The sequence below is a fragment of the Diabrotica virgifera genome, chromosome 3, assembly GCF_917563875.1.
Source record: "Diabrotica virgifera virgifera chromosome 3, PGI_DIABVI_V3a".
Taxonomy (NCBI): Eukaryota; Metazoa; Arthropoda; class Insecta; order Coleoptera; family Chrysomelidae; genus Diabrotica; species Diabrotica virgifera.
This window is the reverse complement of record NC_065445.1, coordinates 13124949-13147250: the sequence shown is the minus strand read 5'-3', so window position 1 is coordinate 13147250 and position 22302 is coordinate 13124949. Positions and strand designations below refer to the sequence as shown.

At 33.7% G+C, this 22302-nt stretch overlaps 1 protein-coding gene across 2 annotated transcripts in view; it reads right to left on the bottom strand.

The window, feature by feature from the left end:
• LOC114349398 (netrin receptor UNC5C) overlaps positions 1-22302 on the bottom strand; it is a 1236422-nt gene that overhangs the window by 440344 nt on the left and 773776 nt on the right. For both annotated transcript variants that reach the window (XM_028299758.2, XM_028299766.2), the window contains exon 4: positions 1919-2200. In XM_028299758.2, the coding sequence (XP_028155559.2) occupies positions 1919-2200 (282 nt within the window). The remainder of the gene's footprint in view (positions 1-1918; positions 2201-22302) is intronic.

Genomic DNA, 22302 nt, shown 5'->3' with positions numbered 1-22302 from the left:
AGAATATGAGTTTTATAATCAATGAACATAACACTTCAGGACAATCAGGAGCAGGCCACATAATAAAAAAAAAGGGACAAAAGTGGAACATTAGAATTTTGAGGCTAGTTATGCAACTGAAATTCAGTCTAATTTTACTTTTAACAGTTCTGTAAAACAATATTTATAAAATATTAAAACTGTGAAAAATGATCTCAAATGCAGAAAATTTGATATTTATGGAAGGGTAATTATCATTAATTTCAATTTTTCCATACTTTAGCATGTTTGTCGGTATCTTTAACACCGCAACAGTCGAAAACACAACAGATCCGTTTGCAGATTCGTAGCCACTGCCAAAAAGCATCGTCGCAACTACCGGAGGTATTTCAAGTCGAAAATAATCAACCGGAGAGACACTCGAAGACAAATTAAGATCGGAGTGCCGTTCTGGCACCGATATTTCCTTTGTAACTATACTGAGCTCCGACCTACGGCACTCTTTCCTGTCGAAAATTTGTCAGCATTTATCATTAGACGTATACACCAATTACTTGCTTTAAAATATCTTTTATGGTAAATGAGTGGATTTATGAGGGACTGTCGCTTTTGACAGTTTAAAATCTGACGGAATGTTTGCAAAAGTGACTAATTCGTAACCCAATAAAACAAAACATTTGGGTTCTAAAAGAGTATTGGGAAGTTGTGTGTGGCATTCTTGTTAATGTAAGGTTTTGAAGTTTTCTCTTTGCTTGTTTTCATCGTAATTTATTAATTATAATTTTTATTGCTTAAATTACAAATATATATTATAAAAAGGCAACAACAATTATTATTACACTAAAGAAACAAACGAAGCATATTAAAATAAACCAAGGAGTAAGACAGGGAGATATCGTCTTCGCCCAAATTATTCAACCAAGCGCCAGAAGATTTGTTCAAATTTCACTAGGATAATTGTGTATTGATATAAACAGATAATATCTGAATCACTTACGAATGCTGATGGTATTGTATTAGTAGCAGAACAAAGAGGAGAACAAGAACAATGAGAGAAGAACTAGCTGGAGAATCGACAAAGATAGGACTGAAGATGAATGACAATAAAACAAAAACCATGTCCAATTATCAAGAACAACTAAAGGTATGTATAGATATGCGCGCACAGGACAAATATCTAGGTGTATATCTAGGACAAATCGCTAACTTAAACGAAGAAAACTAGACTAAGGCGAAATCAGAAGAAATAAATAAATTGGCCTGGGCATTATTCAGAAAACTGCCTTATATGTATTCCAAAGAAAAAAAATTCCTCCGATATCTAAAAACAAGAGTCCTCAGACCTAGACGTTTACAAAGGAAAATATGGAAAAAATAGCAAAGACAGAAAGATCCATGAAAAGAAAAATGCTGACCATTAAACTAACATACAGAAGAAAAAAACAAATTGGTCCGTAACAAAATAAAAGTGAGAGATGGCTCGACCCAAGAAGCAAAGCTTAAATGGAAGTTCGCCGAACATACCCTAAGGCAGAAGAATGAAAGTGAACCAAGATGATTATACTTTGGAGACCGAGGAACCACAAACAAAAAAGGGGAAGACCACAAATGGTCAAACAAAGAACACGAAATAATAAACACGATAAAAATAAGAAAGTTACAATACATGGGACAATAGTTACAATATCTGGGACACGTAATGAGGGGACAGCGATGTTAAATGTAATAGGGAAAGATAAGAGGAGGAACGAGTATAGGAAGAAGGAGAGTGTCATGGTTGAAGAATATAGGGGACTGATTTAAAGTTCTATATAACCCTTCAGAGAAGCGATAGATAGAGTAAAGATAATGATGATAATTTTCAAACTTCTATTGGAAGACGGCACTAACAGAAGAAGAATCGTACACAATAGTATATCTATAAATATAAGCTACTTACCGTATACCACAATCTGGGACGTAGGGGCCATCCTCTTGGCAGCAATATTCTCTGCTACACATGTATAGTTGCCGGTGTCTTGGGGTCTAGCTTGCCCTATTAGCAAATGCCCCTCGCTGGTGACTAGCACGTCGGTGTCCGATTGCAAGATTTGGCCACCTCTGAGCCAGTAGACTCTGGGAGGCGGCATGCCAGCGGGGGCGACACATTTGAGGTCGACCTGGTGGCCGATTTCTACGTTGTAGGTGGATTCGGGGTTGGCTTCGAACTGCTTCTTTAGATCTGGAACAAAATATATAAAATAAGTAAAATTTACACAATATTAAATAAAACAAATAGAAATTGTTCCATCCCTCCACAGATATTTTTTCTTTTAGTATTTATTAGTATTGGTTATTTCGTTTCATAATTAACGTATGTGGGTCTTAACTTTATGAAATTAATATAGTCTTGCAGACACCGCCCTAATATACATAAGGGATGTTAAGTTTAATCAACCTGTACTCACATGACTCAAATATTCACATAACCACAGAGAGAGCAAAATACAGTTTTATATAAAAATACATCCCAGTTTAATTCAAGGCGCTCCAACCCGAGATTCTACAGTCCAGGGCGCTAGAGAGAAAAAAAAACAGACAATATCAAAAGGTAATTTTGTAAAGAGAACTTTCTTATTTTTAATCACAAAACATAAATCTTGATTAGATTCTTGTCTCCATGTCACCAATTTTAAGGTACAACTGTCTTTGGCATCGAAAAAGTGGTACAGATGGTTACTCTGTTCATTTTATTAGTGTCTCTCTGTTTTGATCATTCGTTCTGTATTTTCATTCTTTTCATTCTTGCTAACGACTATTGGGAGGTTTTTGAAAATGTTTGACTTTTCTTTCTCATATTTTGATGTTTTTTTTTTGGCTTGGACTATAGTCATTCAGCCAGTCACAATCAAAAGTAAATATATTAAAGATATTGCCAATTAGTGAAACATGGTTATTATAATAATATTACAATATTTTACTTCTTATTTTACCTACTCATTACAGCTAATGTACATACTATATTAATAAATATTATAAATATATTATACTTAATGTTTATCAAGAACACATAGTGCATACATTTTACAAATAAAATTATTAATGTTAATTATTTAAAATAAATGCATTCTTTTTGTACTTTTTTTTGTTTTGTTTTGTTTTTTTTGTCACTACGATAAGATGTCAACTCGGTTCAATCCCTCGGAGGTTTAAATCCTCTTAGTGATTTTTTTTAAATTATTATTATTTTGGTGATGATCGAATGTATGTTACGTTGAAAAGTGAAGAAAATATAATGGGTTGTTTCTATAATTTTTTAAGTAGGTTTTGACCCTATAGGTACGGGTTTAATGGACATCTACCACGATGGTAGAACATCACAAAGTAGTAAGTAGTAAGAAAGTGGAGAGCTTTAAATATCTAAGAGCGATAATCACCACAGGTAACGATATTGTTGAAGAGATAGAAGGAAGAATTCAGGCAGTAAACATAGGTATGTATAGCCTCCACAACAGAGCCTAACATTATAGCAGTTGGATTTCCCGCTATAATGTTTTGTTAATAGCATTCATTAATTTTATATTCTAGTTCCCAAAAAGAATGTCTATTTTCCAATTTGGTTTGTGAGTTGTATATCATCTAAATATTTTAAAGCTGTCCCTGTTTAGAGTGTTACAGATTATTGCGTAACATTGGAAAAGTACCCCTACTTCCCTTGAAAAGAATAATGGTTTCGTCCCAGAGCTTGTCGACGTTGCAGCATTAAGGGCGAAAATCGCTTTTTGAAATGCGCAACAAGTGCTCGGTGTGAGTACTTCACCGTCGAGAAGAGTTCAGTTCTACAAGTACGTTGGAAATGTAAAAACATTTCCGTGGAACTCCAGGTGCCACACCTGCCGGTTTGAATTTGTCTGTTGTCGCCAAGTTAATCGAGAGAATGGTTTGATCTATTGTTCTGTGACCATAGAAGAACCCCGTGCAAGGTTCCGCTCCATAATATTGGATTTTTACAGTGGAAATCGGGTACATACGCAGTAACATGTTGTGGCGACGCAGTTTGAGCCGGTATGGTGGTGGTTGTTATTCTTCTAAAGCCCTAGTTGTTAGCCATGGATGGTTAATATCCCCTAATGATGTCCTGTAGAGATATTATGGTTTAAGTTCCAGTATAAGTATATGTTCCTGTATTCAAGTTGTCTCCCCCGCACCCCGTGTCAAGGACACCGAAGTCTCTTTGTCTGATGAAGAACCCCTTTCCCCCCGTGTAGTGATTTAAGTGTGACGATGGGATTTTGTTAAAATAAAAAGGTATGAGACGTTTTTCAATTTTGTAAAAATTCCAGATGGATATAAAGTTTGTTGGTAAAGAGTTTAAAAATAATAAGTTTTTAATAATAGTTTGCTTTTGCTTTCATAATGGTAAATAACAGTGACTTTGACATTTGACAGCTACGTCAAATCTTATGTTGACTTACACTGTCCAACAAGTTCTTTTGTAATGTAAAATCATGTGAAATAATAATTCATATTTGAGAGTATTTTAAGTCTAAACCAGTTTAAAACCTTTGTAATATCAAAGTCAAAGTTTTGTAAATTAGTAATTGTAATAACTTCATATTGAAGAAAGTATATTTTATAGTAGAAACAAAGTTTGAAGTTTTAAATAAATGCTTTTGAAGATATACTTTTTTCTTTCTGTAACCTCTGGAAAATTATTAACCAGATGTCTACTGCAACTGTGTAAGTTTTAGAGTAAAAGGAGAAGGAATTTGGCATAGAAGCCAGTGTTGAGAAAAAGTAGCCCAGTTTAACCCCAAAGAGGAATCGAAGATGAATGCCCCCCCCCCCCCATTTGGTATCCGTAAGTACGGAATATGTCCAGTAAGTACCCACATGTGAACCAGAGGATTTATTTCGAACGGCGTCCTTTTTTTAAATAGTAGAAAGATCCTCTAGTCTGAGTAAGTACCCTTTTGTATTTTGTTATGGTAGTTTAGTCTCCTTAACACCCCCTTACCCTCCCTAACGAATCTGCGACCTAGCCACCGCACAACCAATGAGCTGTCGTTCGCATGAAGGTTTGCGTGTCTGCTTCTTCTTCTATTGGCCCCATTTCGACCGCCCAGTATTTTTATAGTTAGTTCTTTCCTTGTCCCCATATGAGCAGACAAGTAAAACGCTTCAACATCAGAAAACAGGATGTATAAAACAGTAAGTAGACCAGTGCTCATGTATGGGTAGGAGACGTGGAAGCTGACAAAAGCAACGAAAAGATAACTCAGATGTTTTGAGACAACAATTCGAGATAGAAATGGGCTGTACAGTTAGCCAAGACTCACCCTTCGTTGTAGTGATACGAGAAGAAAAATAAGAAGAAAAACATAATTCGAAGAAACGTGAAGGACATGACGGTCAACTAGTGGTAAGTTAAGACCCTACAAAATTGCGCGTACTCGAATCTTATAACGAAAACTTTTATAGTTTCGGAAACAACGCATAACTCTTCTCTTACTAATATAAACTCATTACTTTCGAATACCCTACTTCCTTATTTTTCCACGCTCTCGTATTTGACATTGTATACACGACACACATGTTATTTTTCGCCCCTTATACCATCCAAAAATACACTTCAAAGGTTTCGAAAAGCGCAAGCGTGAAGCGTGGCGAATAGCAAGCCATGAAACGTCCCGCGTTTCGCGTTTGTCTTTTGTTTTTGTAGAGACTTGTGATTCATTACGCTTTTGTAACGGTGCAACCTTATGTTTTCATCTAGGATGTCATGGAAAATTAAAGACGAGAAAGTGTGTTTTAATAAATTCATTAGGCAGAGACGTTTATATTTATATGTTTACGTTTATGTACCTACTTTCATCTCAAAAAAAGAAGTCGATTGGAAAAAGAAAAAGTTGGTCGTGTTAAAGGATTGTAAATCTATTAACATACATATCCTGTATTTAAAAATAGACTTATGTCATCTGTACTTTGTAGTGCTTGATAAAACAATATACAGATTTCGAAATGAGTCCGCCGTTTTTAGGTACCTTTTAGAGAATATGTTGAAAATTTTGCAAAGTAATGTAAATACTCCAGCTTCGACGCTAAATCCATAAAAATTTAAACATAATTTAATTTTATCGAATGTACAAGGACTTGAGTAAAATACGGCTGAGAGATCTTCTTTATTTTGGACCAACTCCTTCCATCGATTGTGATTGTGAGCAATATACCTCCAATTTGTTATTGCTATTTTTTCATTTACCTATCCTTCTTATCTGTGTTCTTCCTTTTGATGGTCTATGCCAGGGGTCACCAATTATTTTCCCTGAGGGTCCGTTTCGAAAACTTATGACACTTCCGGGGTCCGGATTTATGCTGCATGTGTCTGACTGTTCTGATTATGTTTCTTTATGGATTCTTGTCAAAAAATATCCCCTATAAATAAATCAGAAGGGTGCCGGGCGAAATTTTTGGGCAAAAATTGTTTAATATTTTTTTAGCAACTTCAAAACATCACCTTTTTTGCCCGCGAAAATATGTTTTTAGCATTTTTGGGTCATCTTAAATAAAAAATATCTCATTTTATTAAAACTTTAGAGTTTTCAAGCATCGCAAATGCATATTTTCGCATTTTCAGATTTTAAATCGCTTATAACTCGAAAACTATCAACTTTTCAGAAGTATGACAAGAGACCTTTATTGTTTATAATTACCCAAGAAACCTAAAAATACATTTTTCGAGGCCAAAATTCTGAATTTGCTTAAAAAATTGTTTCACCCGGCACCCTTCTGATCTGTTTAAAGGGAACATTTTTGAACAGGAATCCGCAAAGAAATCGAGTCAGAAACATTTTTCATACGAAAGTGGCCTCACACATGGACTTATATGGAAAGGAAAACTAATAATATCTGATTGTTTTTTGGTTACTGTATACTTTTCTGTCCTGGTACAATAAATAAAATATAAATTCATTGTGTATTGTTTTGATGTTATTATCAGTATATTTTGAAAACAGCAGTATTGTAATTTGTTACTGAGAATACTTTAAAAATTAGGAATTTATATTTTGAGTGCTAAAGAAATTTAGACATCTTCAATTTTGCAGAAAGGAAACTGAGGAATTTAAAATAAATAATCATAGTACAAAATGCTAATTAACATGTTATTTTTTCTACATTAGTTTCAATGCAAGGTGTTTGTTGCACACTTATTAAATCTGAAAATTATTTTAATTAAATGCACATCTGAAAAGTACTTCTACTTAACATATAGTAGAGAGGAAATGAATATAAAAAAATGCACATGACAATTTTATATTACAGCTTACTTAATTTCAAAATTATTAATTAGTAAGTATAACAATAAGGGGGAAAACTCTTTACAAAATTAAATTATCAGAGAGAAAAATGACATTTTTTTATGTACAACCTGTCTGAAGTTTGGAGTGAGTTTAGTGCAACTGAGTCTCATTAGGGAGTTGAGATATTCATCTGTTAAGTGAGATCTCTACTGATTTTTAATAAAGTTCATTCTTGATAAAGCGGCTTCGCACACATAAGTTGAGTCAAACATAGTACACATTTTCATGGCCAAACATTTTCAAAATTGCCAAACACTAGGTATATTCTGAATTTATTGACGGTCCGCACAAAACTAGCTCACCGTCCGGATGCGGACCGCGGTCCGCTAATTGGTGACCCCTAGTCTATACTACCTTTGTAAGGTCTTCAGTGTTGTATTGTGGCATTCCAATGTTCTCCATATTTTGTTACAAAGTAAGTGAAGCAACTTTATTCCGGTTTCTGGTTGGTTCTTTGATGTACTCTGGTATATCTTCTTTGTTGCTTCTCAGGAGTCTTGTAGGATCTTCAACTGCCCAAGTTCTGGCTTTAAAGTCTCTTGTTTTGTAGCGTATTTTTCTAAATAGATCTCTCGGCTGATTTTAATGATCGTGGTCTCAATTTCTTTACCATGTCTTTACAATATCTTTGTAAACAACCCTATAAAACTCTGTACACACTAATTGTATATGGCACAAGTTGGAATATAAATGGAACAAAACGTTCGATACAGAGTCTTAATCTTAAGGATGCAGTAAAATTCAGAAATTTCCTTTTATTTTATTTTAAAATATCGCAATTTGTTATCGACCTAATGATGATATTAAAAATAATTATAACATAAACTAAGGCGTAATTTAATGGGAAAGAGGTGCGTGAGCATGTAAGCGCTGCGCTGTTGAATCTTTACGAAGCGCGCTCGAAGATTATTCCCAGATTACATTTATCGATAAAACAATCAAATGGCTCTATAAAGTATTTTCCGTACACCATGTTAATTGCCGATATTAGATCTGAACATATGCCGACAGTGTCGTACCAAGAATTGCAAATTTCCAGACATATTTTTCTCGTTTAAATAGAACATGAGCTTTTTAATATATTGTTATGTTCTACTTTAACTATTTATTTAGATTGATTGGCAAATTCTTAATTGAATTAATTATTCAATTACTTTAATCACTGCCTATGTAAAACAAAAACTAAATTCAAATGAAATATTCCAATAAATTTTATTCTCAGGGCTAATTTTGTATTTGATACAATACCTATGATTTGTGGCTTCTAGTATTTCTAGTTGCTTACTTCTTCCAGGATGGAACAGGGAAATTAAAAACATTCAATATCATATAAATGTAATATATTATTCATTTACCAAATAAGCCGTGTACATATGATTTAAAAAATACTAAATTTAACTTTGTTGCAACAATTTCTTACTTAATAAATCAAACTTTAATTTCTTATATCTCTTTGTTTTAACAAAAAAAAATTATTTAAATAATTTATTATTTTCTCATAGTAAATTTAATAAATTTTACTTTTATTCATTTGAATTGAATTCTTAAATTTGAAATGACTAACTGCGTTATAGTAATGTTCAATAAACAAATAAGCAAATATGGTTCTGATATAAACAAATTCTCTCCCTTCCGACAAATGATTTGACTAACCTTTTTGTTTCTTCACTTCCTCTTTTTCCGGATTGCGTGGTTCTCGATTCTCCCAACGTACTCTCTGGATGTTGCGACAAAGTCCCTCTCGTCCAAACTGCTTCCAAAACAACACACAGGAACTTGCTCGAATTCTCTTACTCAATTTTCTCCTTGCTCGATATCTTGTGCAAATAGATATCAATCAGCTACTCGTTCTAGACAAAACAAAGGAATCTTCCTCGGACCAGGAAACTTAACTTTTCAACCGGTCGACAATTTGGTTTCAACTTGATTCTGCTCGCAAAGGCCGATCACACCACTTTACACTGATTTCTCACTTTTGAAAACTCGACTGCTCTCTTCAGATATCGATTATACCCTCTTTTCTCTCGCAAATTCAGACTCCAACTTCTTATCCCTTCTACCGATCTTTTCCACCCAATCAAAAACACGCCTCTCTCAAAACCTTTCATAACCATTTCTTCTGAACCAAATATTTTTCTATATAACTTTCCAATTTGTCAAATTTTAAGAAATATCATACTTAGTTTTTTCCTACATACTACTTTTACTTCTAAAAACTAAAACAAAATGTTTACAACCATCAAACCTTCCCGGAAACATTTTAAAAACATTATTGTTCTCGCCAAACGGTGTGTCCACTTTCTAATCCCGAATTGTTTGTTAGTGTACCCATTCACTTCGTCGAATCATTATCACTGATCGTTTTCACTTTCACGAAACACTGTTTAATAGCTAAATTAGATTGGGATAAGAATCTATGATCTAATGGTCTTTGATATAAATTTAATTTTTTTTTAAGTGATGAACTATACTTTTTTTGAATTAAAAAAAACAATTCTATAACAATATGTATATGTCAGTATTAAAGAACAAGATGTCAGAAGAAAAAGAAGCAAGAATAGGACAAAGTATATAGGACAAAATGAATTAATAAATAAACTTGTCAGAAATCCGAGACATTCGTAAATATCTTTCGACAATATTTGGTTCTTTTACCAGAATAGTGCCCCTAGATAGAATAAGAAAAACCATTTCGTTATTTTCTTGACGCTCTTTATCAAATGGAAGTACCAACCTCCAAGTTTAACATTAAAGAAGTAAAACAGATAATAAAGAATGAGACACAACCTAATAAGGAACTGGGATAAGGCCGGATGAAGGGTAAGGTCCTTCAAAAACTAACCCATGATTCCTACAGAATAATCACTATGATCTTCAATGTGTTAAGGGAGTAGGCGCAAAATCCTGGTCCAATGCTATTTAAATGCATTCATTTTTTTTAATCCTGAGAAAACTAAGTATTTTTGAAAGATTTAAACGCAGAATGAAACATTATATTATTACCGAGAGCCCTGAAGTCCCTGAAAACTTCTATACCAAATGTTTATTTTAAGAGTAACCAAGTTACAGGGGTGAAAAAAAGAGAAAATTTAGTGAGGTTTTTAATTTCAAATATTTCATTCAAAAGAAACTTTTTGTGTATTCTAAGGGACTTTCGGCCCTCGGTAATAATGTAATCTTTCATTCTGCGTGTAAATTTTTCAAAAATATTTATTAGTTTTCTTAGTACATATTTCAAAAAAATAAATGCATTTAAATAACATTGGACCAAGATTTTGCGCCTACCCCCTTAGGTACCTTTGAAATGAAAGTGGCATAGATTTATATTCTTTCAAAATCCTGGTAAATATTTAAAGGATATCAATTCATGCCGACAAAAGGGTCTCTTACCTGACCATCAATTCTAATTTAATAACCAACATGCTACAAGAGAACAAGTTCACAAATTATACTAAACAATTAGAACCAGTCTCGAAAGCAGGCAGTACTGTATTGTAGCCTTTTTAGTTGCCTCTGAAGATTTTGACAAGGTGTGGCATACAGTAATTCTGTACAAGATGAAGAAAACCCATTACTATTATCCTTACTTCAAACCGCTTAAATCATACCTCACAGAAAGCAGAAATCCAGTAAGGTATAGTGAAGCTTATACAAAGCTCTACCCCATCCTATCTTTTATACCTCAGGGTAGTGTGCCCGTACCGATTCTGAACCTAATACTAGGCTGACTTACCAACGAGCAATAACCTAACGGTGGCAATATTTGCAGATGATATCACTTTTCTAACCTCTCATAGTAATCCACTAATAGCACCAGAGAGACTGCAACTACATCTAATCAAAACTAATGAATGGTTTAAACTCTGCAGATTTAAAGGTGAACCCCTCAAAATCTACATAATATATTACATTCACTCTAAGAAGAGGTACATGTCCGTCCACAATTTCACCTCGATGGTCATCTTTTACCCAAAAAGAATGACGTAAAATATTTAGGCATATACCTGGACAAACGATTAACATGGACGAAAAACATACAAACACAGAGTACAACTAGAAATTTTATGCAGTAAACTGAATGCTAGGAAAAAACTCAAACCTATGCTATGCTGATATACAAAGTAATAATAAAACCTACTTAGTCATATGGTTCTGAGGATCAGCTACCAAATCGAATGTTATGAAAATACACAGATATTAATCTAAATTACAATCACTAATTCTCCTTGGTATTTACAGAATGATGCCTGAGGTACATAGATATCTGCACGTACTAACAGTATCTGAAGAGTTGTTTGAAATCTTCAGAGACTGTTCTTTTTGATATTTCTGAACAATATCAAAATATATTGCACGTGCATCCTAACACTGTGGCATACAATCTTCTCAATAACCAACATGCAAAAAGATTGAAGCGATATGATGACTTGGCCAAAAGTCTGGAATTGGCTAATGATCTCTTAAATATTACGAGTATATAGTCCAAATTATACAAACAGGTATAAACCTGTTTTTAAAAACCTGAGTTTTAAATACAACACCCTGTATATTGTACCTTTATTGAAATCTACACTTCAATACCACTTCAACCCTATACCATACTTTAGATTTTATGTAGTTAGATATCGTTAAATCTTTAAATCTTTGCCTTAGCTCATCTGCAACACTTGCTACAGTTGAGTCCCTGAATCAATAAAGATTCAAGGACTCAACTGTAGTTTAGTTTTATAAATTATTGTACTTTTCAAGTATCTTCAATAAAAATTATCTTTGGGATTCATATGGGGTGAACGAGGAGGCGATTCAATTTTCGTCCGGGAAATGTCTAATCTAAATAATGCCGAACATTTACACCAAAATGAGTTGGAGCTGATTTGAAGCATGACTTGAAAACGACGAATGTAAGAGGAAGGGGGAGAAGGGATTAACAGAGATCTGAACAGAAGGAAATGACAAAAAAATAGAACACAAGTTCAATCCTTCTTGTATTTTCTTTAATACGCCGTCACTGCAAGATGTTGGTTAAACTAGAAAATAACATTTCGATGTGCGGTGTTGCCATGTAAACAAAACCAATTTAGATTATCGTTTACAACATGTGGAGTCGGAAAATTAATGACCATTGCGAGGCACAAAATGCTCGATCAACTTAGATTGGTATCGTCTACGTAGTATCGAGAACTTGATTTTTTACGGCTTTTGTTTTATCATTAATGATGTACGAGGACTTGGTCTAAGAAGAAATGCCTATTTTTTAGATGAAGGAGAAGAAAATCTATAATTATTAAGATATTTGACCGTAAAATACTTGCATTATTTTAAACTAAAGGTACTATTTCTCTTTATTATAGTGTATAGTTTAAAGGAGACATAATTGAAATATCTAATTCAAATGTCCAAAAATATAAAATATTTTAGACAAACCCATCTTACTAATGGAATATGAGTCGTGGAAAAATTAGTGTACTATGGATGCTAAAAGACAATCATCTCCTGGTTATGGAGCCGAGTGGATTTCGACAAAATCGAAATAATATTGATTATTTTATTTATAGGAGATTCTGACCAATAGAAAGCTACAGAAATCAAAATTAAATCGATAATTTTTGATAATTTCCCGTCGTCAAGTATATTACGCCAGATGCCCTTCGTTGCTATGAAAAAATATATTCAGTGACATTAATGACAATTAATGTTTTAAAAATTATAAAAGTGATGACTTTCTACCGTCAAATATTTATAAAAACTGTGTGCTTAATTGTACTAATTTGTACTTACATAAATAAATTACAATAAAATGTTGGTTTTGAACAGTTTTATTCATGAAATAATCGCAACAAATTGCACTCGATCTCTAAAATTAATATAGAATTTTAGAGCTCTTGTGCAATTACTACTGATAATCTCACTAACGACAACCCTTACAGTGTTTCGTCGATATTACAGAAATATTGTGTCCAGGTCTCCATTTTAAAACTTTTTTGATCCATCTTCCACCTCTGACTCTGGGAACATGTCCCAACCAGCAACATTTCAACGCTGTAATTCTTTTAACTGCGTCCGTAACACCAGTTTTCCCCTAAATATTTGATTTGAAACTCTATCTTTGAGGAGTATATTCAACAATGACATCCCCATTGCTCTCTGTGCCACTTGTATCTTATTGATTACGTTTCTGGTAAGAGTCAATGTTTCAAAACATCGTCTATTCCAAGCACATGGGAATATCTAATCGAACGACTTCCTCAGTTCTCTCTAAGCTGCTCATGTTGGTTCTATTCTCCTGGTTAACTCTGTTGTTTGATTGATCACACATTGATCAAAGACCTTCTTTTTCAAGTAAGAATTTTTGACCCAAGAATATCTGATCTAAAGACTTTCCTTAGTTTTCCGTAAGCTGCCAATGCCAGTTCTATTCTCCTATTTAACTTTGTTGTTTGATTACCTCTTCCTAATTTTATCTCGTGACTCAGATTGCTATAGGTATACAATTATTGTTCAATTTGTTTGCTATTAGTTGAAATGTTTTTGGCCAGTACAAGTTGTTGGTCGTGGTTCTTCTTTCCTTCTTTACGTTCAAGACTATCTTAGCTCTAACCATTATATGGTCACTTCCGGTTCAAAATTGATTTAAAATCGTTACGACTTGAACAGATGAACATTATCTTTCTTATTAGTAAATATGAAGTCAATTTCCTTATTGTTCAAGCTATTTGGTGACTGCAAAAGTTCACTTTCTTTGGAGGTCCTTTTATAAGTGAGTGTTTATGACATATAGCCGATGTTCCAGAAGAAATTCTATGAGTTTAACCCCTTCCGTTCCAATAGGCATATCTGTGAGGTCCAAATAAAAAGTTCGAATCATTCTGCCTTTGGCCTATTTTGGCGTTTAGATCTCGCATCAGTATACTAATTGGTGGTCATGCATTATTTTGCCCCACGTTGGGCGCCCAATAATGTATAACACTCAACACGATGGACGGTGTTTGACGCCCATTTCTTCCGACTCACTGAGTCGCGGCCTCGTCCATTTTGTGAGCCTCAAACACAGTCCGTGGTGTTGAGTGTTTCAATTTGCCTATTTATAATTCTTTTTAAAACTAACACTGAGTAACCATGAACAGGAGCCTAAGTTCAGTAAATTATTAATGTAATTATTAATTAAAAATTATTAATGTAAGTTCTGTAGTTTAGAAAATAATATAGTGACATTTTATGCGCTTACTGTATAATTTCACAGCTGGAAAATATCTTTTCATCTAAATAAGCTCACTAATGCTGAAAGAAGACTTACAGGGACTTAGTAAGTAAAACATTTGGACAGAAGTCAAAGCCTTCGAATGTATTTTAATCCTTCGAATACAAAGACAAAGATATAAAAATCTAAACTTGCTTGGTAGAGGATTAAAACAAATTCGAAGTTAAGTTTGCGGTTTAGCTATTTCTAGCTAGAATTTCATTAGTATGGTTTTATATGACTGCTTTTACAGTCTTTTATTTGCTTTCATTGGATAATTTCATCGCAAAAGAGAAAAAAAAACAGTAACGAAAACTTAAAATCTGTTATATTTGTTTAATCCAGTGCATTTAAAATCCAAATTGCAAATTCCATTCGTATCTATTTTAAACGAACGTTTTACCATTTTCATCCAAGCGTCCCAGTTCCGATTAAACTGGATAAAACATGGATAAATTACCAATCTCGGAGACATCAGTGACGATCCGTCTCGGGGGAGTCCCTTATTTTCCAGACGTCACAAAAGCGACCCGGTCTCCGCTAATAGAAAATAGGAAAATACTCCAAATCCACAGACAATTGCCACAACTGGAATATGGAATTGGAAGAGCATGCACGAGCGCAATAACAAAACAGAAGTATATAATTTTCCAGAGAATACGTACTCATATATATCCGCTAGGATAATCCCCAACTGGTGGCTTCATCTTTGCAATTTCAGGAGCGTATCACAACAAATACAATAGGGTGGGAAAAACCTACCGGTTATAACCTAAAACAGGTTTTTGACTCTGTAAGAATCAGTTTTACAGGTTTTTTTGTCCCGGTTATAACCAGTTTTTTCTATTTAAAGCGTTAACCGGTCAAAAACCGAAGTTATCTCTGAAAAAAAAAAATAATGAAGTCAGATAAAAAATGGGAAAATTTTTAGCGATGAGTGATTTTCATTTTCGATCCCAATTGGCGAGTTCCAACTTCCAGTTCCCCCTTCCCCATCCCATTCCTAGTATTCAATATTCGCCGATGCCGTTTATATATCGATTGACTAACTTCGTATCGATATATTCTTTCGATAGTATCGATAATATTGATATCAATTCGAAAGTAGTATCGCAAAATAAAGTGCAATGTAAATGTAACATTGAAACCTATTAGGTACTGGCTATTGATTAAAAAACCAGAACACCGGTTTTTGGTGTAATCGGTTTTATTGACCAGCTATGACCGCTAGGTTAAACCGTAAGTAAAAAAAACGGTATAACTGAAAAACAGTGTTTTGTCAACAACCGCCATCCCTAGGATTTAGTAATGTTATAAATGTCACATGTTTATTTATTTTTAAATAATCATTTTATTCTAATTTCTTTTAATATTGTTAATTTGTTAACTTTCCTCCCTGTCTTATTAGACCTGTAAAAATATTAGTACATTTGGACGTTGAGAGGTGACTTAAATTTTTTTGCAGAAATTGCTTTAAAATAACTCAAATAGTAATATTTGAGTTATCCTCCCTCTCAAAAAGGCCCGGAACATTGTTTAAATAATAAAAATGTCAAAAAATAAAGGAAAAATTCGATTTTTTTCTTGGTTTTTTGATTATAACTTTAAAAGTATTTATTTCCGAGAAAAGTTGTACTGACATAAAAGTTGCGTAATTAAATTTCCTACAATATAGAATTGGCTAAAGATTTAAAAAATAGTCACCCTTGTTGCAAAATAGCAATAATTGCGAAAAAAAACATACAAAAACAAGTATTCGCATTTTACGTTTTTCGACCATTTATGGTACACTTAAGATCTTCATATTTCACCCAGAAAAACTTTATGATACAGTTAAACAATACTCTAAATTTCATTAAGATCGGTTTAATAGAATTTGCAAAATAAATTTTGCAATTCAGCTTTCGCAAGAAAAATTCGTTTTTTCAAAATGTTATAGGGCTGAAAATAAAGCAGATAGCAAGTTGATTTTTTTTATTATAGAAGTGTACTGTACCTTTCATTTGCAATTTTCAAAATTGAAATCGATTAACAACCACGGCGTCAGGATTTTTTTTAAATAAACATTAATTATTGGTGCTACGCGCAGGACTGCGGATAGTTTGCTCTGATTGGGCATTCCATTGACCTTTGATAATGATTGATACCTTTGAATTTTTATTACTTTTCGATATAAATAAATAAATTTGTTTATTGCAAAATAAAAACATATACTCTATCCTTTGAAATAACACTTTTTTTAGCAAAAACTTACTTTGTTCATATATTTTAATTTAGAGAATAAAAGTTTATTATATTTAAACATATGCAATTGTTTAAACAATATTTCACAAACAATAATAAAATTAGTTTGATTTTTGTGGAATTAAAATATTAAAATATAACAAAATATAGAGTAAGAAAATAATATATTAAATAAAGATTGGAAGAAATTTTGGTGGAAATCAACTTGTGTGAATCGAACACCGCTGTCCTGCGCGTAGCACCAAAAATTAACGTTTATTTAAAAAATTTCCTGGCGCCGTGGTAATTAATCGGTTTTAATTTTGCAAATTGAAAATGAAAGGTACAGTACACTTCTCTAAGCAAAAAAATTCAACTTGCTATCTGCTTTATTTTCAGTCCTGCAACATTTAAAAAAAAATGAATTTTTTTTGCGAAAGCTGGATTGCAAAATTTATTTTGCAAAATCTATTGAACCGATCTTAATTAAATTTACAGTATTGTTTAACTGTATCATAAAGTTTTTCTGGGTGAAATATGAAGATCCTAAGTGTACCATAAATGGTTGAAAAACGTAAAATGCGAATACTTGTTTTTGTATGTTTTTTTTCGCAATTATTGCTATTTTGCAACAAGGGTGACTATTTTTTAAATCTTTAGCCAATTCTATATTGTAGGAAATTGAATTGTCGCATAAATGGTTGAAAAATGTAAAATGCGAATACTTGTTTTTGTATGGTTTTTTTTTGCAATTATTGCTATTTTGCAACAAGGGTGACTATTTTTTAAATTTTTAACCAGTTCTGTATTATAGAAAATTTAATTACCCAACTTTTATGTCAGTACAACTTTTCTCAGAAATGAATAGTTTTAAAGTTATAAACAAGAAACCAATAAAAAAATCGAATTTTTCCTTCATATTTTGACATTTTGATTTGATTAAACAATGTTCCGGACCATTTTGAGTGGGAGGATAACTCAAGTATTATTATTTGAGTTATTTTCAAGCTATTTCTGCAAAAAAATTTGAGTCACCTCTCAACGTCCATCTCAAAACAGATGCGCCCTAGACTATATGCAAAAATGACTTGGTTATCTACGAAACACATTGCTCCATAGTTTCTACATCACTTTTTCAAAGCCTGGTCTATATTTATGTTAAAACGGGGGTGTAAGGATAGAGTGCACCAGAAGGTTAGAGAGAAGAGGCATGCCAGGACAAAAGGTATGACAGGCCTAAAACAGAGGAAGATAAGGAGATATACAAGGTAGCAAAGCGGTGGTGAAGCGTGTTATAGCTACTGCTAAGGAAAGATCGTCTGAACAGCTGTATGAAGAGCTGAAAACAAGCGAGGGTATCAGAAGGCAACCGAGGGGTCAAGCTTTAGGAACAGTATTGCTAAAGCAAGGATATCAAAGGACTCCGCCCATCTACTGCAGACTAAAGTGCGGATGGAAGAGTGTTAAGAACCGATTTTGAAATAAAGAGAAGATGGTATGAGTACTGTAGAAAGGTGCTAAACGAAGAACACCAGAGGAGAGACCGAGGATGCAGATCATAAATGAGGATGTAATACCGGGGATAGTGAAAGATGGAATGTACCACACCGGGATAGTTGATACTGTTGATAGAGAGGAAGGCCTCAGATGTGATGTAGCGACCACCTCAAAAAGCATGTCGGATTCAGATGGAGGACCACAGCGCTGAATAGAAACCAGTTGAAAGAGAAGGAGCGGCATCTGTGCAAACATGGATAGATTAAGGATCGAAGGTAGATGGATAGATAGTGAGAGACGAAGTTGTCGAGGCGTTAAACAGGATGAAGAATGGTAAGACCGTAGGACCTGATGGACCTGTGGACCGAAAGTTAAGGAGAGTGACATCGATAAAAGAAAAACAGTGTGGCGAAAAACAGAAATACGGTGAGAAGAAAGGAAGCTACATTTAGTATTTATTGATCTTGGGAAGGCGTGCGACACAGTTCCTAGAGAAGGACTCCGGAGGTGTATGAGAGACTAATGGGTTCCTGAGAAGTACGTAAAAGTTGTGAAGGATATGGATGAAAGAGATACATCAACGTAAGGAATTGAAGGATGTCAGATTGGCTAAAAGTTTTCCAGTGACTGTTAGTTTAGGTTTAGGAGACTTTAAATACCTGGGCTTCTACATAACGAAAAATGGGATACTGGATCGAAAAAATTGTCCACAGGATACAGGCTGGTTAGTTTAACTGGAAGCAAATGAGCGGGGTACTCTGTGTAGAACAATCGGGGAAGGGATGAAAGGAAATATACATATATACAAAAGTGTGATGAGGCCTGTGCTGGTGTATGGGCTATAAAGAAGTTTCAGGAAACAAAGATAGACCTAGCTGAGATGAAAATGTTACGGTGAATGCTGAGTAAGACTAAAAGGGACAGGATCAAAAACGACTTGATTAGGGAAAGAGCTGACTACAGTCTTCAAAATATTCAAGAACAAAGACCTCAAATGGGTTGATCATGTTAGACGTACAAATGAAAACTAGGTGGGACAAAGAATAAAACTGTTGATGATAAAGAACCTGTTGGAAATAGAGGTAGAGGAAAACCGAGGAAAAGATGGAAGAATTGTGTGACAGGGACTTGAGAGAGAAAGTATTATGTGAAGAAGACAGGATAGACAGAAATGAATGGCAAATAAGAATAGGGAACAGTAACCCCTGAAAAGGGAGAAGTTGAGGAACAAGATTTTCCATGCTTTTTATGATATATACTTCCAATATCTCTAATTTAATCATTTTCAAGGGTTCCTCTCTGAGTTTCTCATGTTTTATCGTTTATGACTGATTAATTATGAAGCCTAAAAACGCTATATAACAACTTTTTTAAGATAGAAACTTATAGTTTAATTCACCAGAAGACTTATATTGTTAAAGCTTGATTTTACAACTTTGTGATACAAACCTGTTGATTTTACAACCTAACAAATAGTTAAAAACATTGTCTCATATTTTTTGCAAATCCCCACCACTGTGGGTTTTTACGTCTCTATTTTCGTGTGCATGAATATGTAGGTTGGGAGTTTAAATAATGCACGTTACTTGTTAGAATATTCGCGCAGAATAACTGCGAAGTGGGGATTTATACGGTATGCATTACTCTCCCGGCTTTTTCCTTTGGGATAGATTAGGCAGCTCTATTCTGTGACATAACTGAAAATAAAGGAATCCTTGTCGCTTTTTTATGTGCTGTGCTGTGTGAAACCGGCCGTATAAATCTGTTAATATATTACGTTATTATGGGAATGCCGGTATGATCCGATACGTCACGGATGTGTATATGTTTGCGGATGGAATTAAAATGCGCAAAATTTTAAATTCATATCGAGGCAAAACAGAAATAACCTACCGGGGCTGGTTGACGAGTTGGCTAAAATAGAAACGACAGGTTTTTTGACTAAAATGATCTTATTCTTCAGTATAATATATAATATATATACAAGGTTTTTGAACTTCCATCTGAAACATAGGGCTCCAAACAAAACGGCCATCGAGTGTGAGGTTGCCCTTTTTTGGAAGCTTAATGTTGTTACCTTTTTCCAGTCTGCTGGAATGCGGTTTCTTTCCCACACCTTTCAGATTATGGGGAGCAAAAGTCAACTGCTATCGATTTCCGGAAACTTGTTTCTCAGAGATGTGACAACTATTATTATCTCTGTTTTGGAAGAGGCCTAACAAGATATATGCAAATCTATATTCTGCGGGTTTTCGACAATTTCATCTGCGTTATCTCTAGCCGTACCTAGTATGTCCTAAAAATGCTTTTTCCATCTCTCTACTTGGTCATCTGTTGTAGTAAGTAATTGCCCTGCCTTGGTTCTTACAATGTTCGAACAGTATGGCCCATTTTTGAAGATATTCTTCTTTAGCGGCGAATCGATTGAGGGTAAAATTTGATTGATCCGCGCGCATGCGCACACCGGCAGTATGGTATTAGTTGTTATACGGGCTCTGATTGGGTGTTGAAATTTTGAAATGATCTGTCAATAATTGTTCAATATGGAGGTTATCGGTAAACAAAAATATTGTATAATATTAGTTTTTACTGATGTGTGGACAGAAATAAAATCAAATTTATAATTATAATGACTTTTTAAATAGTTTTGAAAAACCGCAGGTACGTAATTCTAAATGTTTCAGTTGGAAATACCTAATAGTTTCAATTCCTATCTATTTGGAAAATGTAAACAAAATAATGTAGTTACCTATTAGTAGGCAATGCTTTAATTTACATAATCTGATTAGGAACAAACTTTCTACAAATTTCATCTCATATATCGTTTTCTTACTCTAGATTTTGTTGTATTTTATTTCGACAAAAATCAAACTAATAATTTTATTAAATTCATATAAATTTATGGTGTAAACGTTTAGTTTGTGTATATTCCCACATGACGTATACGAGAGTTTGGTGCAGTTTGAAATGGCGTCAACTTTCGTACGGCGCGGTAGACGTGAAGTGGGTTCAAGCCCCAAGCAAGTTATTATTTTTTTTATTTTTTTTATAGATTTTATGATTGTAAGTATATTATTATATAATTTTTGAAGATATTCTTCTTTTTTGAAAGTGGTAGATAAGAAAGTTTGATTTTTAAATAAAATAAGTACAAATAACCTTTTAAGTATATTTACTTCGTTTAAATTACCTTTTATATAATAGAAGAATAATATCTTCTTACGTGCGTACAAAGTACACACACACATTTTTTTTTGTTAGTCGTCTAGTAATTTGGTATAGCTCTCTATACTCTCACAATTTTTACAAGATGGTGATTCATTGTCACTCGTCGTTCAATATTAACCAAAATAGTGTATGTGTCACCTTCTTCATATTATTATTTAAGTACAGTTCTGTTGTGTTGTGCAGCTGTTGCTGCTTGTTTTGCCAGTTATTACGCCTACGCCCACCTTTTGTCTCTTCTTGCATTCCTTTTAACGGCTTTGTTTGTTGTTTCTCTCCTGAATTTTTCCTTTGGGATAGATTAGGATTAGGCAGCTCTATTCTGTGACATAACTGAAAATAAAGGAATCCTTGTCGCTTTTTATGTGCTGTGCTGTGTGAAACCGGCCGTATAAATCTGTTAATATATTACCTTATTACGGGAATGCCGGTATGATCCGATACGTCACGGATGTGCATATGTTTGCGGATGGAATTAAAATGCGCAAAATTTTAAATTCATACGATGCTCGAAGCGAAACACAACTAACTTACCAGGGCTGGTCGAAGAGTTAGTCAAGCGGGAAACAACAAGTTTTATTACTAACAATGACCTTATTCTCTCTTATCTTTTTCTAAAGTTTTTTTGACTAAAAATGAGTTTATTCTTCAGCATAACTATTATGTTTATATGGGATTAAGGCAGAATTGATTGAAATCAAAATGACATTTTTAACTGGTGTTTGAAATCGTTTTCAAGTAAGATTATTTTAAAAATAGTGCGAAAAATATAACCAAAAGGTTACTAAGCGGTGTTAATTT